At 38.6% G+C, this 15,185-nt stretch overlaps 1 protein-coding gene across 8 annotated transcripts in view; it reads right to left on the reverse strand.

Moving 5' to 3' along the window:
- Positions 1-15,185, reverse strand: part of NME8 (NME/NM23 family member 8) — a 318,092-nt gene that overhangs the window by 36,890 nt on the left and 266,017 nt on the right. For 7 of the 8 annotated variants that reach the window (XM_087892436.1, XM_060686126.2, XM_087892434.1 and 4 more), the window contains 2 exons: positions 14,359-14,503; positions 13,155-13,262 (listed from right to left, as the gene is read on the reverse strand). The exons of the other annotated variant lie outside the window; for it this stretch is intronic. In XM_087892436.1, the coding sequence (XP_087748562.1) occupies positions 13,155-13,262; positions 14,359-14,503 (253 nt within the window). The remainder of the gene's footprint in view (positions 1-13,154; positions 13,263-14,358; positions 14,504-15,185) is intronic. 8 annotated transcript variants of the gene reach the window in all.

Raw genomic sequence — 15,185 nt, forward strand, 5'->3', positions numbered from 1 at the left:
CTTGGCCACCAAATGATACTGCACATAAATCACCACTCCTCTTTTTTTTTTTGATCAGCTAGTGAGGTAAATTTTTTACCTAATCTAGAATTTTCTAATAAGCTATCTTGAGACTTTTTTATATGCGTCTCTTGTAGACAAATAATATCTTATTTACATTTTCTTAATTTATTCATTATCCTTTTTCTTTTAATAGGAGCATTTAAACCATTAATGTTTACCAATAGCAAGCATACATTTTCTCCCATCCCTTTCCTCCTAGTCAGCCCTTACTTTCCCACTATTTGGACTTTTTTTGTCTGTCTTGTCTCTCTTTGTGCCGTCACTGTTCCTCCTCTTCCTCGGTCCTCCTTTCCATTCTTTCTGTCACTTTTACCTTCACCAGTTCTCATATTATCCTCTTCCTGAGACTCCTCCAAACTTCTACTTTCTACTTCCTCCTCCATATCTAAATCCGCCATATTAAGTTGTTGTTCAAAAAACTCTTTTGCATCCTGCAAGTTCCTTATTCTAATTCGTCTATCTCGCCAAGTCACCAACAATCCTTCCAGTAGGAGCCAACGGTAAGGGATTGCATTCTTCCTCAATTGTAAAGTGAGGAATTGGTTTCTCCTTCTCTGCTCTCTTACCCGTCTCAGAATTTGCTTTAGGATCATCACTTGGTGGCCCCTATAAGTAATAGTCTGTCTCTCATGCGTCGGAAAAATTCCTCGCATAGGGCCTTCTTATTAAAACGCACATGAACTTCATAAGAGATTGTGCCTCTTCACGTAACTGGTGAACACCCTGAATACCGTTGATATCACATTGTACTGAGGCTCTGTCTACTTCCAGGGCTCCTGCTATCATCGCCCCCACAATCTTGTCCAGTCTCTCTCCCTTATCTTCTGCCACGTTCTGGAGCCTAAGAAAAATGGAGGATTTTTCCATCTCGAGAAAGATGATCTCATCTTCAAGCTCCCTGTCAGCCATCACTTGGGTTTTTTTTTTCATCCATCTATCTGTTGTTCACACCTTTCTGTCCTTGTCTCCCCCTCCTGCATCCTTTCCTCCTGTTTAATTGTTGCCTGTTGCAGTTCTCCAAGCTTCTCACCCATTTGTTTAACCTCTTCTCTGACTCCTCCCATTTCACTCTTAACATCTGTTCTCAAGTCTTCAAAATTCCTAAACATCATTTCCTGATTCTTGGTCATTGATTCCTGGATGGTCTGGAGCATAGCTTGGAGAGCCTGCATAGAGGAGACTTTCCAACCAATGACATATCTTCAGCAGATCTTGTTGAAGCCAATGGAGATGCAGATGCAGGGAAAGCTAGGATCTTCTTATTCACTTTAGTAACTGCAGATGTTGTGAACATTTCTGGATCATGCCAGAATTTCTTCCAAATCAGCGATGTCACTGCAATGGACGGCTGGACAGAGTGAAAGCTCTATATCCAGCTTTCCCTTTTCTACAAATGGCGGCTTTATTTAGCCATCACAAACCGCAGAGAGGTTTGTGAAGAAGAGGGGATACTGAGGCGTGTATGGAGGTGGCATCTTCCACACGCTGAAAAAATGACTTCTTAAGGGGCTCTGCAAAATGTTTCTCATGGTCTGACCCTTGTTTGTCAGCAATATTTTGATGATCTGAGGTTCTCTGAAAGATAGAGAGAGACAACCTTGGAGTGACTTTTTATTCAATAATTTAGGAACCAATCCAAAGGTTATCAATAAATGAGTTACTGAAGTGATTTAATTCAGAAGATAAACTTTTCATTGAATAATAAAGTCATATTTATCAAATACAAATTTAATAAATAAATAACAATGTAAGAAAAGAATGTAATCATTTTCAGTCACTAAATTCAGTGTCAGTAATATATAAAATGCATACAATCTTGTATATTTTGTCTTTCTGTAATTGCATGAGTGTAAGTTCCTGCTTGCACAATATTAATGTAATGTCCTTTTCAAAAAGATGTTTAATGACATTGTTGAAAATTATAACTGTGCCGAGGAGGCATGGCCAACACAGCGATACGATGGGCTCTTCAGAGGCTCCTGGAGAACCATCAATATCTCTGCTATCTGGGGGTCCCGAGTGACCTAAGTCATCCTGTAGAGATGATGAACAAGAGGAGCATGTACTGACTGACACAGGGAGATTGCAAACTCCCTGGTTGGATCAGAAGAAGCTCCTCAAACTGTGCAGTGGAGAAAGCTGCTAGGAAGCTGGGGGCAGTCATGGTGCAAAGAAGACGACGAAGACAGATTGTTTCATATAAGTGAGAAAAAAAATCTTTTTAAAAGTTTCTCTTCAGACCCACTTGAAAGAAAAAAGAGTGGAAAAGAGACTGATAGAGAGGAGGGAGAGTGGATGTGTATTGGCTCTCACCTCTTTCTTTTTTTTTTTTGAATGAGTTAAGGAAAGTGACTGGGAATTGTTTTTAAAAGTGTGGATTAACCAAGAGGAGATAGAGAACTGACTGAATTTTCCTGTTTGCAATAAGATGGAATGACTTCTAACAATTTTGATGTAAATTACTGACTAGAACTAACTAAAAAGTACTAAAAAGAATTGGAATTTTGAAATGGTTTTGTTCTACTGAAAGAAATAGTCTGCAGTGCCATCTAGTGGCAGAAAAAAAGAAGCTTTGCTTTTAAGATGATCTTGATAGTCTGGACTGGAATTATAAGGAAACAGATGTGCAAGAGAGAGAGATTGGATTGCTAACTTTGTCCCACGTCTCAATTTTTATTTTCCCTGTTTTTCTTTTTTATTTACTTCTTTGAGCTCTTTGAAGTATTTTGTTCTGGATTGGTTTTTGGTGGAACTCTTCTTGGCTTTTTTTCTTTTCTCTTCTTCTCTGTCTGCATGATTGGAAAAGAAGTGACCTATATAGAATTTGGATTAAGGCAAGAAGAGTCTGAAGAAATCTTGTTTGCTTTTCCCCACTTTTACCTTTCTCTTTGCTTCTAAGATTTTTTTTTTAGTTTTATTTTTTTGGCTTTTTGTTTTTGTTTTTTTCCTTTATTTTTGGATTGGTAATATTTTTCATATATTGCTTTTGAGGGGGTGATTGATTCTTTTTGTTTTGTTTTGTTTTTTTCCTCCTTATTTTTAATTTTTCCTAATTCACCCAATGGGGAGGATTAGATATTTGGATGACAAATAAACCATAAGTGGATCGCAAATTTATCTTATACAGCGTCATGAAGAAACTTACAGCACATTTACACCCAACAGCACCATTCCCTCAATGACAGAAACACAAAAAATATCAAAAGCAATGGAGTTAAAGAATTTTATGCAGTCACTACACAATGATTTGAAACAGAACTTAAAAGAAATGAAAGAGTTGATTGGGAAAAATGAAAGAATTCAAAAAGTTGAGGAAAAAGTAGATTTGACAGAAAAGAAAGTTGAAGAACAAGAAGAAAAATTGATATGATATCAGTTGACAAAAATCAAGAGAGGACAATTATCTCATTGCAGATGGACCATTCTGATTTTTACCTAAGATTTCAAAATATAGAGGAGGAAAAAGGGGGAAATTTGCCAGATGTGATTGCTGAGATGTTGGCAGAGGTCATGGAAGAACCTAACGAGAAGATTTTGAATGAGATTGATGAGGCCTTTAAAGTACATACAAAATACGCAATGAGAAACAAATTACCGAGAGAAGTCCACGTAAGATTTACAAAGAAAGCAATAAAAATCGAGATACTAAAAATAACAAAAAACACGGCATTGAAATACAATGACAAAGAAATAGTAGTATTGAAACAAATACCCAGAAAAGTCAGAGACTTGAGGAGAGAATATCACTTCCTAACAAGATTTTTAATAATAAAAGGAGTGAGTTTCAGATGGTTAATATCAGAAGGAATTTTGGTGATATGGCAAGAACAAAGACATAGATTAGACTCCACTGAAAAAGTGAAATTATTCTATGAGCAATTTTATGGACCGCTAGATGATGGAGTGGGAGCAGCAATTGAGCACACAGAAGGCGTAAAAGAAAAAGAAGAAAGAACAAAGGAACAGGAAGAAAGAGCACCAAGAAGGAGCAAGAGCAAAAGATCCAAAGGAACAAAGAGAGTGATGAAATTAAAAACTAGTAATAAGTAAAACATGGAAGAAGAAATAAAAGCAATATCAATAAATGTAAATGGACTGAATTTGGCAACAAAAAGGAATAGAATTTTAAACAAATTAAATAGATTAAAGATGGACATTATATGTTTACAAGAGGTACATATTAGAAAACAACACACTAAACTATTAGAGTATTCAAAATTAGGAGTTTTATTTTTTCACTGATACCACAAAGCAAAAGAGGAGTAGTTTATATATTAAAGAAAAATTAGACCCTAAATTAATATTTATAGATGAAGAATGGAGGATTTTGATGGTGGAAGTAAGAATGAACTTTAAACAAATACTCTTGGTAGCGTTATATGCACCTAACGACAAGCAAGAAGAATTCTATGGGAAGTTACACAGGAAAATACTAGAATTGGAATATGAACACATATGTATAATGGGTGAATTTAATGCCATAATAGATGTGGATTTGGATTATAAAACAACAAAGACAAATAAGAAACCCAGAAAAACACTCCCAAAATCTTTTTTTACAATGACAGAAGAACTAAGCATTCAAGATATTTGGAGAAAAAGACATGTGAAAGAACAACAATATACTGTACTTTTTACTCAAATAGACATATGTCATGGTCTAGAATAGATATGATATGGATGTCAACAGATCTTATAGATAATATACAAGATGTAAACATTGTAACAAATATTTGGGCGGACCACAGCCCAATGATAATAACATGGAAAGGACAAAAAAAAAAAGACAAGATGGACTTTGAATCAAACAATATTAAATGAAAAAGAATTCCAGCAGTTTATTTTATTTTATTTATTTTTATTTTATTACATTTTTATACTGCCCTTCTCCCGAAGGACTCAGGGCGGTGTACAGCCAAAAATAAAACCCACAACTATATGAAAGTTAAAAGACAATTTAAAAATATTAAATAATTTGGCTGAAAGAGCTAAAATAGAAACTACCCATTAAAATAGCATTTAGGCCAGCCCTGCTTGGTGAAACAATAGCGTTTTGAGGGCGTGGTAAAAGGTGCGAAGGTCGGGGATCCAAGAATCTCCGGAGGCAGCTCATTCCAGAGGGCAGGTGCCCCCACAGAGAAGGCTCTCCCAGTGGGGGTTGCCAGTCGACACTGTTTGACCAACGGCACCCTGAGGAGTCCCTCTCTGTGGGAGCGTACTGATTGATGGGAGGCTATCGGTGGCAGAAGGCGGTCTCGTAAGTACCCGGGTCCTAAGCCATGGAGCGCTTTAAAGATGGCAACCAACACCTTGAATCGCACCCGGAAGTAGTCTTACGAGTACTTACGAGACTGCCACCAGGAGTCAGTGCAGCTCACACAGGAGTGGTATTACATGGGAGTGTCGAGTCGCTCCCATAATCACCCGTGTGGCTGGCAAATGGAAAAAAGAACTAGAGTTCTTTTTTAAAATAAATAAAAAGAAAGACACATCACTTCAGAATGTATGGGACACAATGAAAGCATATATTAGAGGCTTGGCAATATCATATTTGGGAAAAAAGAATAAAAAGAAAAGACAAATACAGAAAGAATTGGAAGAGGACTACAAGAGGTTAGAGAAAGAATTACAAAAAGATACACAAAACAATAAAATTAAAAAATGAATGGAATTTAAAAAATATGAAATAAATTTATATGAACAAGAATTTTCTCTGTTTGGCTGAAGAGCAGCCAAACAGAACTTTTTTGAAAATGCAGATAAATTGGGAAGATGGCTGGAATATACAATTTAAAAAGAGAAGGAGAAGAAAGTGATAAACTATCTACAAAATGAAAAGGGAAATATATTACAGAAATGAAGAAAACTGGAACCGGTTCAGTGACATCATATCATCACTGCTACCGGCTCGGGGGAACTGGGCCGAACCAGGAGGAACCCACCATTGGTTCTATAGAACCAGTCCAAACCGTGGGCAACCCACCACTGGTGTTAAGTACTGTTACGTTGGATTTATTCAATGAACTTTTAGTGAAAGCAAAGATGCCAGATTCCTGGATGGAGGCTTATGTTACACTTATACCTAAAGAAGATACAGATTTGCAACTAATAAAAAATTATAGCCTGATTTCACTACTAAATGCGGATTATAAGATTTTTGTTTCAATAGTGGCAAATAGATTCAAGAGACTATTAAATGAATTTATTCATATGGACCAAAATGGTTTCTTACCTAAAAGACAAATTAGAGATAATATGAGGATAATTTTGAACACTTTAGAATATTATGAGATGCATCCAGAAAAACAAATGGCAATGATATTTCTAGATGATCAGAAAGCATTCAACAACGTGAATTGGCAATTTATGATTAATCAATTATAGATAATGGACTTTGGAGAGAGATTTACAACATGATAAAAACAATTTATGATAAACAAACGGCAAAGATAATGATGAATGGAGAGATGACAGAGAAAGTTAACATAGTGAAAAGAATAAGAAAAGGATGTCCGTTATCACTATGGTTCTTTGTGTTGACCTTAGAAGTTTTAAATAGAAATATAAAATGGAATGAAGAAATAAAAGGGATGAAAATTAAAAAAGAAGAATATAAGCCACAAGCCTTTGCAGATGATTTAGTATTTATATTGAAGGAACCTCAAATAATAGGGCCTAAATTATTAGAACAAATAGAAGATTATGGAGAGGTGGCAGGTTTAAAGATAAACAAAGAAAAACAAAAATATTGGTGAAAAATATGACAGAAAAGTAAATAGAATAGAATAGAATAGAATAGAATAGAATAGAATAGAATAGAATAGAATAGAATAGAATAGAATTTTTATTGGCCAAGTGTGATTGGACACACAAGGAGTGCATATGCTCTCAGTGTACATAAAATAAAAGAATCATAAAGTACAACACTTAATGATAGTCATAGGTTACAAATAAGCAATCAGGAAACAATATCAATATAAATCTTAAGGATATCAGCAACAAGGTTATAGTCATACAGTCATAAGTGGGAGGAGATGGGTGATGGGAATGATGCGAAGATTAATAGTAGTGCAGACTTAGTAAATAGTTTGACAGTGTTGAGGGAATTATCTGTTTTGGATATTCAATTGAACTAGATAAATGGCAGCAGCTATGGGGAAGGAATTTTCCCATAGGTTTCCCATCAGGTTTTCCCACCAGGTTTCCATGCATTACACCAGCCGCGACCCCATGGGAGAGGTGGGGGGTGGCAGTTGTTATTAGGGAAAGTCTTAGACCTAGGGTGGTCACTGTCCCTCAGATAGGTGGGTGTGACTCCCTATTATTGAAATGGAACCCTGGAGTACAGTCGGGTCTGTTGCTTACGTACCTGTCTCCCAGCTACGTATCCTCAGCTCTGCCCGCACTACTCGAAGTCTTAGCTGAACTGACGGTTGAGCTCCCCAACCTGATGGTTGTGGGGGACTTTAATCTCCCATCTGCCGGCGAAACATCCGAGTTGATTCGGGAGTTCATAGCCTCCATGATGGCCATGGACCTGACTCAAGTTGTACAGGCCCCAACTCATAATGGTGGACACACACTTGACCTGATTTTTATCTCTGGGCAGTGGATTAATGCTCGGAGCAAAGGGGTACTTTCCATTCAACCCGTCATGGACCAACCATTCCCTCCTTAAGCTAGACTTTCCGTCCGCCAACCCTCACCACTGGGAGGCGGAACCAACTCGTTGGTTCCGCCCCAGGCGCCTGATGAACCCTGATAGGTTCCTGATGGAGCTTGGGACATTTCCCACATCCCTATCCCACGGTTCGCCAGAGGCCCTGGTGGATGCCTGGGAACTGGGCTGCTACCGGGGCACTGGATCGAATCGCCCTTTGTGGCCTCTCCCCCGACGGGGATCCTGGGTAGCTCCATGGTTTTCCGCGGAGCTTAGGGAGATGAAGCATCAGAAGAGACCCCTAAAGAGTAGTTGGAGGTCCTCCCGTTCCGAATCTGATCGAACACAATTAAGAACCTATATTAGATCTTATCTTGTGGTGATGGAAGTGGCGAAACATGATTATTTTGCTGCTCTCATTGCGTATGCAGAAAATCGCCCAGCTGCCTTGTTCCAAGTGACCCGCTCTCTTCTCAATCAGGGAGCAAGGGAGGACCCCTTACAGGGTAGTGTTGAGGACTTTGCTCAATTTCTGCAAGACAAAATCACTCAGATCCGATCAGGTTTGGACTCTGACTGGGCAGGGTCTGACGAGGAGATGGGAGTGAGTCTTGAAGGTAACATCTGAGTTGACTTTGATCCTGTATCCACAGAGGAAGTGGACAGGGTTGTTGGAAGATTGGGAGGCTCAATGAATTTGTTAGACCCGTGTCCCTCCTGGCTTGTTGCAGCAACCAGAGAGGTGACCGGAGGCTGGATCCAGGTGATTATCAATGCTTCTTTAAGGGATGGGGCCTTCCCCGCCACTCTTTTTTTTAATTTAAAAAGTTTTAACAATCATTACAACAATTTTCCCCCCTGTGGAAGTAAACTGTGGAGTAAATTTTATCTTCTTTTTGAGAATATTTTGAATAATCCACCATATTTTTTATCCAAAATGCCTTAATTTTTTTACATGTCCACCATATATGATAATATGTGGCATCATCACATTCACATCTCCAACACTTAGGTTGCACACTTGGATACATACAGGCTAGCTTTTTAGGATCCAGATGCCATCTATAAAACATTTTATAAAAATTCTCTCTTAAATTTTGGGCTTGCGTGAACTTCACATTTCTAACCCATATTTTTTCCCATGTTTCCATCATTATTGGTTCTTCAATATTTTGTGCCCACTTTATCATACAGTCCTTAACTAACTCCATTTCTGAATCTACTTCTACCAACGCATTATACAACCTTTTTATGTGTATTTGACTTTGATCTCTAATCTGTTTTACCAAGTTCTCCTCGTTTTGCAAAAAACCAATTTTCTGATCTTCTCTCCATCTAGCTTGCAACTGTACATATTGAAACCATGTTCGAATTGTCCTTTCTTCTCTTAGTTGATTCAAAGATTTTAATTGTAGTATACCTCTTTCCTTGTTAAGAAGCTCTTTATATGTAATCACATCCTGCCTTTGCTCTACACTTATATTCTCTATCGCGTGTCTGGGTATTGCCCACAATGGTAACTTCTCGTTCAGTTTATACTTGTACTTTTTCCAGACATGCAATAGAGCATTCCTTAATATATGACTTTTAAAAGTCTTGTCCAGTTTATTATCATATAATAAATAAGCACGCCACCCATAAACCAAATCATATCCCTCAATATTCAATATTCTTTCTTCTGTTAAATTCATCCAATCACTCATTGCTGATAGAACAGCTGCCTCATAATATAGTCTTAAGTTAGGCATTTTGAGACCTCCTCTTTCACATATGTCCTGCATTATTTTTTGTTTTATTCTCGGTTTCTTCTCTGCCTCAATTCCCTGGTAATTAAAGTTATTAATACCCTTCTGCCATATCTTCAAATTCTCATCTTTTTTAAGTATTGGTATCATTTGAAAAAGAAACAAAAACTTAGGCAAAACATTCATTTTTACTGCTGCTATTCTTCCTAACAAGGATAATTGTATTTTTTTCCAGTTTTCCATCTCTCTCTGTATTTTTTGCCACAACGGATCATAATTATACTTAAATAATTTCGCATTTGATGTCATAATATAGACCCCTAAATACTTAACTTTTTTTACAATTTCAAATCCTGTTAGTCTTTCTAATTCTTCTTTTTGATTTATAGTCATAGTTTTAGTTATTATCTTCGTTTTCCCTGCTCTCTTCCTCCCCTTTTCCCGGGCAGAAAGTTTCCAAGCCGCTAGACAGCTGATTTGCGCTGTTCTAGCAGCTTTACGAGATCGCGGGGCTGGCACTCAAGAAAAGAGCATCCTCGGTGCCTGCGATGCCACTGGAAGTCCTTCCCCACCACTCTTAAGGAGGTGGTGGTTTGTCCCCTCCTCAAGAAGCCTGCTCTGGATCAGGCCTCCCTGAACAACTTTCGTCTGGTCTTCAACCTTCACTTTATAATGAAGGTTGTTGAGTCTGTTGTGGCATACCAACTTCCGCAATTCCTGGATGAAACGGATTAACTTGACCCATACCAATCAGGCTTCAGGTGCAGACACAGCACAGACACCGCATTGGTCACCCTGGTGAATGATCTCTGGCGGGCCCGGGACAGGGGTTATTCCTCTATCCTGGTCCTACTTGACCTCTCAGCAGCTTTTGATACCATCGACCATGGTATCCTTCTGCGATGGCTTAGGGGGCTGGGGGTGGGGGGCACTGTTTTACAGTGGTTCTCCTCCTACCTCTTGGGTTGTATGCAGTTTGTTTGGACAGGGGGGCAGAGATCCTCCCTGAGGCCCCTCATTTGTGGGGTACCTCAGGGATCGGTCCTCTCCCCCTTGCTCTTTAACATCTATGTGAAGCTGCTGGGTGAGATCATTCATAGTTTCGGGGTGGGGTATCATCAGTATGATGATGATACCCATCTTTACATCTCCACCCCGGACCAGCCCGGGGACGTCCTTTCTGTGATGTCTAAATGCCTGGAGGCAGTGCAGGTCTGGATGGGTAGAAACAGGCTCAAACTCAACCCCTCCAAGATGGAGTGGCTGTGGATGCCAGCATCTCTTGATCTAGCGCCCCCATCACTTCTGATGGGAGGGGAGCTGCTTACTCCCTCAGGAAGAGCTCGCAATCTTGGTGTCCTCCTGGATTCGCGGCTGTCCTTAGTTGATCATCTGATGGCTGTGACCAGGGGGCTTCTGCACAGATTCTCCTGGTGTGCCAGTTGCGGCCTTTCCTAGATAGGGATGCCCTCCGTATAGTCATTCATGCTCTCGTCATCGCTCGCCTGGACTACTGCAATGCTCTCTACATGGGGCTGCCCTTGTGGTGCACCGGGAGGCTCCAACTGGTCCAGAATGCAGCCGCGCGGGTTGTTACGGGAGCTTCCTGTTACTCCTGGGTTACACCTCTCCTGCGCGAGCTGCACTGGTTGCTGGTGGTCCTCCAGATCTGCTTCAAGGTGCTGGTCCTTACCTACATGGCATGGGCCCAGGGTACTTGCAGGACCACCTCCTTCCGGCCTCCCATCGCCCTGTGCGTTCACATAGGGCTGTCCTCCTCCAGGTGCCATCGGCCAGACAATGTCGGCTGGTGGCGCCTAGGATGAGGGCATTCTCTGTGGCCGCACTGACCCTCTGGAATGAATTACCCGCTGGGCTCCGGACGGCCCCCGACCTCCGCTCTTTCCGCACTGGCCTGAAGACATGGCTTTTTCAGCAATTCTCTTGATCTGCTGGGAGTTTTTAATTCTAATTGTTGGGATTTTTAATTTTGTAATTGGACTGTTTTAGCATTAATTTATTGCCTTGTGTTTATTGTTGTGAGCCGCCCTGAGTCCTTTGGGAGAAGAGCGGCATATAAATGTGAGTAAAATAAAATTAAATAAATAAATAAATTTTAAATTAACAATGTCTACTGCATATAAAGAGAACCAATATAAAATGTTTAATAGATGGCATATATCACTTGAAAAATTGGCAAAAATGTTTAAAGACAAATCAGCTAAATGATGAAAATGCCATCAGACACCAGGATTGTACTATCATATGTGGTGGACATGTCCAGAAGTGAGAAATTATTGGATTAGAATTAAAACATGGTTAGAAGAAATGCTTGAACAACATATTGATTTAAAACCTGAGTTGTTCCTATTGGGTATGCTTCCAGAGAAAATTGGCAAAGAAAAGGTATATTTGATTATACATGTAATAAATGCAGCGAGGATAGTATTTGCACAAAGATGGAAAGTAGAGAAAATTCCTTCAGAAGACGAAGTAATTAAGAAAATATTAGATTGTGCAGAAATGAATAGACAGACTTTGATAATTAAAGAAAGAAAGGATTCGGAATATTACAAGGTATGGAGACAATTTTACAATTGGTTAGAGAAAAGATATAGATAAATGTATTAATAGCAAACAAGACAATGTTATAATAAAAGAAGTATGGGGAGAATGTTATAATAAAGAAATGGGAAAAATAAAGAAACAATGAAGGCCGGAGAAATAAGAAGGAGATGAAGACACAATAGAAACATCTAGACGATATACAATGATTGATTATGTATTGCATGTTTGTTTGTTTATAAAATAAAAAAAAATATAAATAAAAGAAACTTATATCTGTACCTTTTAAGTTAACACATGATTTCCTACAGAGAAATTACTACAGAGAAGTGTCTTTTGCAAAGATATTTCTGTATTGTGTATTGTTCTGACCTAGGCTTCCTGAGTCAGTAAAACACATGAGTAGTTCCAAAAACCTCTTTTATTGCAACAGCTGTGAATTCTGTTCATTCACAGATGAGTCCCAAATAGTTGTAAAGAGTCCTTCGGGATAAGGCTGATAGTCACCCACCTTTATCTTCCTTGACACACTGCCAAAGACCTAATTGGCAAAGCCACACGGAGTCTAGAATCAAACAGAACTTCAGACTGTAAACTGAACAGAATTAACAACGTTGCTTCCTGCAAAGGCCCACATGCCTTTGTTCCTCTTTTAAGTCTTATGGGAGGGGCCAATCATCTCCAAGCCCTACTCCTTAATTGTCCCTTTTGTTTTAACTGTTCTTGCCTTCTGGCAGCTCTGCACATGCGCACACTGGGAACAGGCTCCCCCTGTTCCTCTGCCTCACTGAGGTCTGACTCTGGAGGCTCCAGAGGCAGCAAGTACTTCCCAGATGGCCCTTTCTCTGCCTCCAATGCAGAGCCCTCGTCTGAGTCTTCCCCAGACTCCAAGACTGGCCCATATTCCTCCCCAGCCTCCTCACTGTTCGACTCTGCTGCCAGCTGCGCAGGCCACCAGTGGACCACAACATGTATTACAGTTTGCTATAACATGCTGAAGTAGTATAAAATACTATCCAGATGATGGCAATATTGTCATAAACATCACAAGAGAGCACAACTCAATAGAGAAAATAAAACACAGTTTCCAGGATGCCATTATTACAATAAAAAAAGATTACCTTTGGGGGTATTGTTCCTTTGCTTCTTGGATTATCTTTGGGCCAAGTAAATCCCTCCATTTTTGGATTGCATTCTCTCGTACCAAAGCAAGAGCAAGAGTTGGCCCACTGGTCAAGACAAATACAGCTTTGTTTGTTTGTTTGTTTGTTTGTTTGTTTGTTTATTCTTCTGAATGAATATAAATTCAATAACAAACATTCTGGAATGTAAGCAACAAATATTCTGGGGGGGAAAAAGCCAAAACCAAATTTCTTCATAAAATTAAAAGTGTTTACAATTACACGGGAAACCATAAAAATCTGTTTAAGGCAAAATCTCCCAAAGTGGTAAATATTGACCTGAAGAGTTGATGAGATTATCCTATATGTTGTTAAAGTGATACTGTTAAAATTGCTTTCACATAAAACATCTTTTAGGAGTCAATGAACAATCTCAAATTTCATGAAGTGAGCTGCAGAATTGGAGACCCTTGGCTTAAGATAACAGCATTAATGCAAGTCCTCATCAGAACTGATTATCAACAAATTACAAATCCATACCATTTCTGTTATTTTAAACTTCCTTAATGACTTAACTAAAATTCTCCAGCAGCCTATAATGATAGTTACAACTACTACTACTGCTAATAAGACCTTCTTCACATAATTTTTGCCTTAAGAATATTTTTCCTTTTGAGACTGATAATCATTGCACTTATCCTGACCAAGGATTCGAATCCCTAGTATAGGTCTCCTGCATGGGGGTTGGACTAGATGGGGGCTGGACTAGATTACCTCCAAGGTCCCTTCCAACTCTGTTACTGTTATTGTTTCTGTTACAAGAGTTTTATAATAATGTCTGTGGTGCAAGTTCTATCACTGAAAACTGTTAAATTAAATTGATACAGGCATTGTGACTGCACAATGAAATCAAACATTGGGCAATAACAAATGTACCCACAGGGACTAAGACAAAAGCAGTCAAGGTGATGGCCTCAATCCAAGAACTGAATTTCTTCCTTTCTTGGATGATCCTGGATAGTAACAAGATTCACATAGGAGCCCACTGGTGCTAGAAGTTGAACTCTGATAAATTCTTGCAGATTTGTGATGCTCATCATGGATTCATAGCTTCTGCATATAACATATGTGATACTATGATTTCCTATTCTAAAATAATGTAAGATATTTACTCATGGAATGCTGTATTGTAGAAAATGGGTACCTGGTCATTTGATCCAAAATATATGGAAAATAATCTTGATTTTCATGTTCTCGGTAGAATTCACGAGCCTGTTCTTCTGATAAGGTGATTTCCTTTTGCATGGCTATTTCAAAGCCATTTTCCACAATTCTATTCAGAATAGATTCTGAAGAGCAAAAATTATATAGACTGCATTACTTTTATTTATATATAAATATTTAAATGATTGGTGCTTCTCTAATATGAGGATGATACAGCTTCACTATCCTATCAATTTTGGCCTCAAATCTTATTCTGTGCTCCAATGTAAACATCCTCTTTCATGTTCTATACTTTTTTTCTGATCTAACAGCTAAGTTATATTCCAATACCTGGAGAGAGTAAACCCATTAACACTGAAAAGAAAGCTATTGACGGAGGAAACAGACCTATCACAATCATAAACTAAATAATAAGGAGAGCTATAATGGATTGAGATAGGATTATTTAGATTATTACTTAGATTTTTTAATTTTTTAATTTTGCTGAATGGAAAATTAGGATATGAGTGCAGCAACACAAAGCAATCTTCCACAGCAAAATGACTGTGATTGATCGTGCAGTTAAATATTTGCTGCTTGAGAATATTCATGTATAATTATTATTTGAAATACACAATATATTTCTGTGATAGCTTTCTGATACATGGGCAGCCTCTGATTAATCCCCAGTATTCAGAATAATATCCATACTAGCTGGGGGATTCAGAAAGGTTTCAAGGTTGGAAAAGGCTGTTCCATAACATTTTCCTGTTGAGCTTTCTAAGAGTAGTTTTTCTTTAAGCTTTCAATTAATTTGGGTTATAGCTC

Source organism: Pantherophis guttatus, chromosome 4 (genome assembly GCF_059756535.1).
Source record: "Pantherophis guttatus breed Tessera chromosome 4, ASM5975653v1, whole genome shotgun sequence".
NCBI lineage: Eukaryota > Metazoa > Chordata > Lepidosauria > Squamata > Colubridae > Pantherophis > Pantherophis guttatus.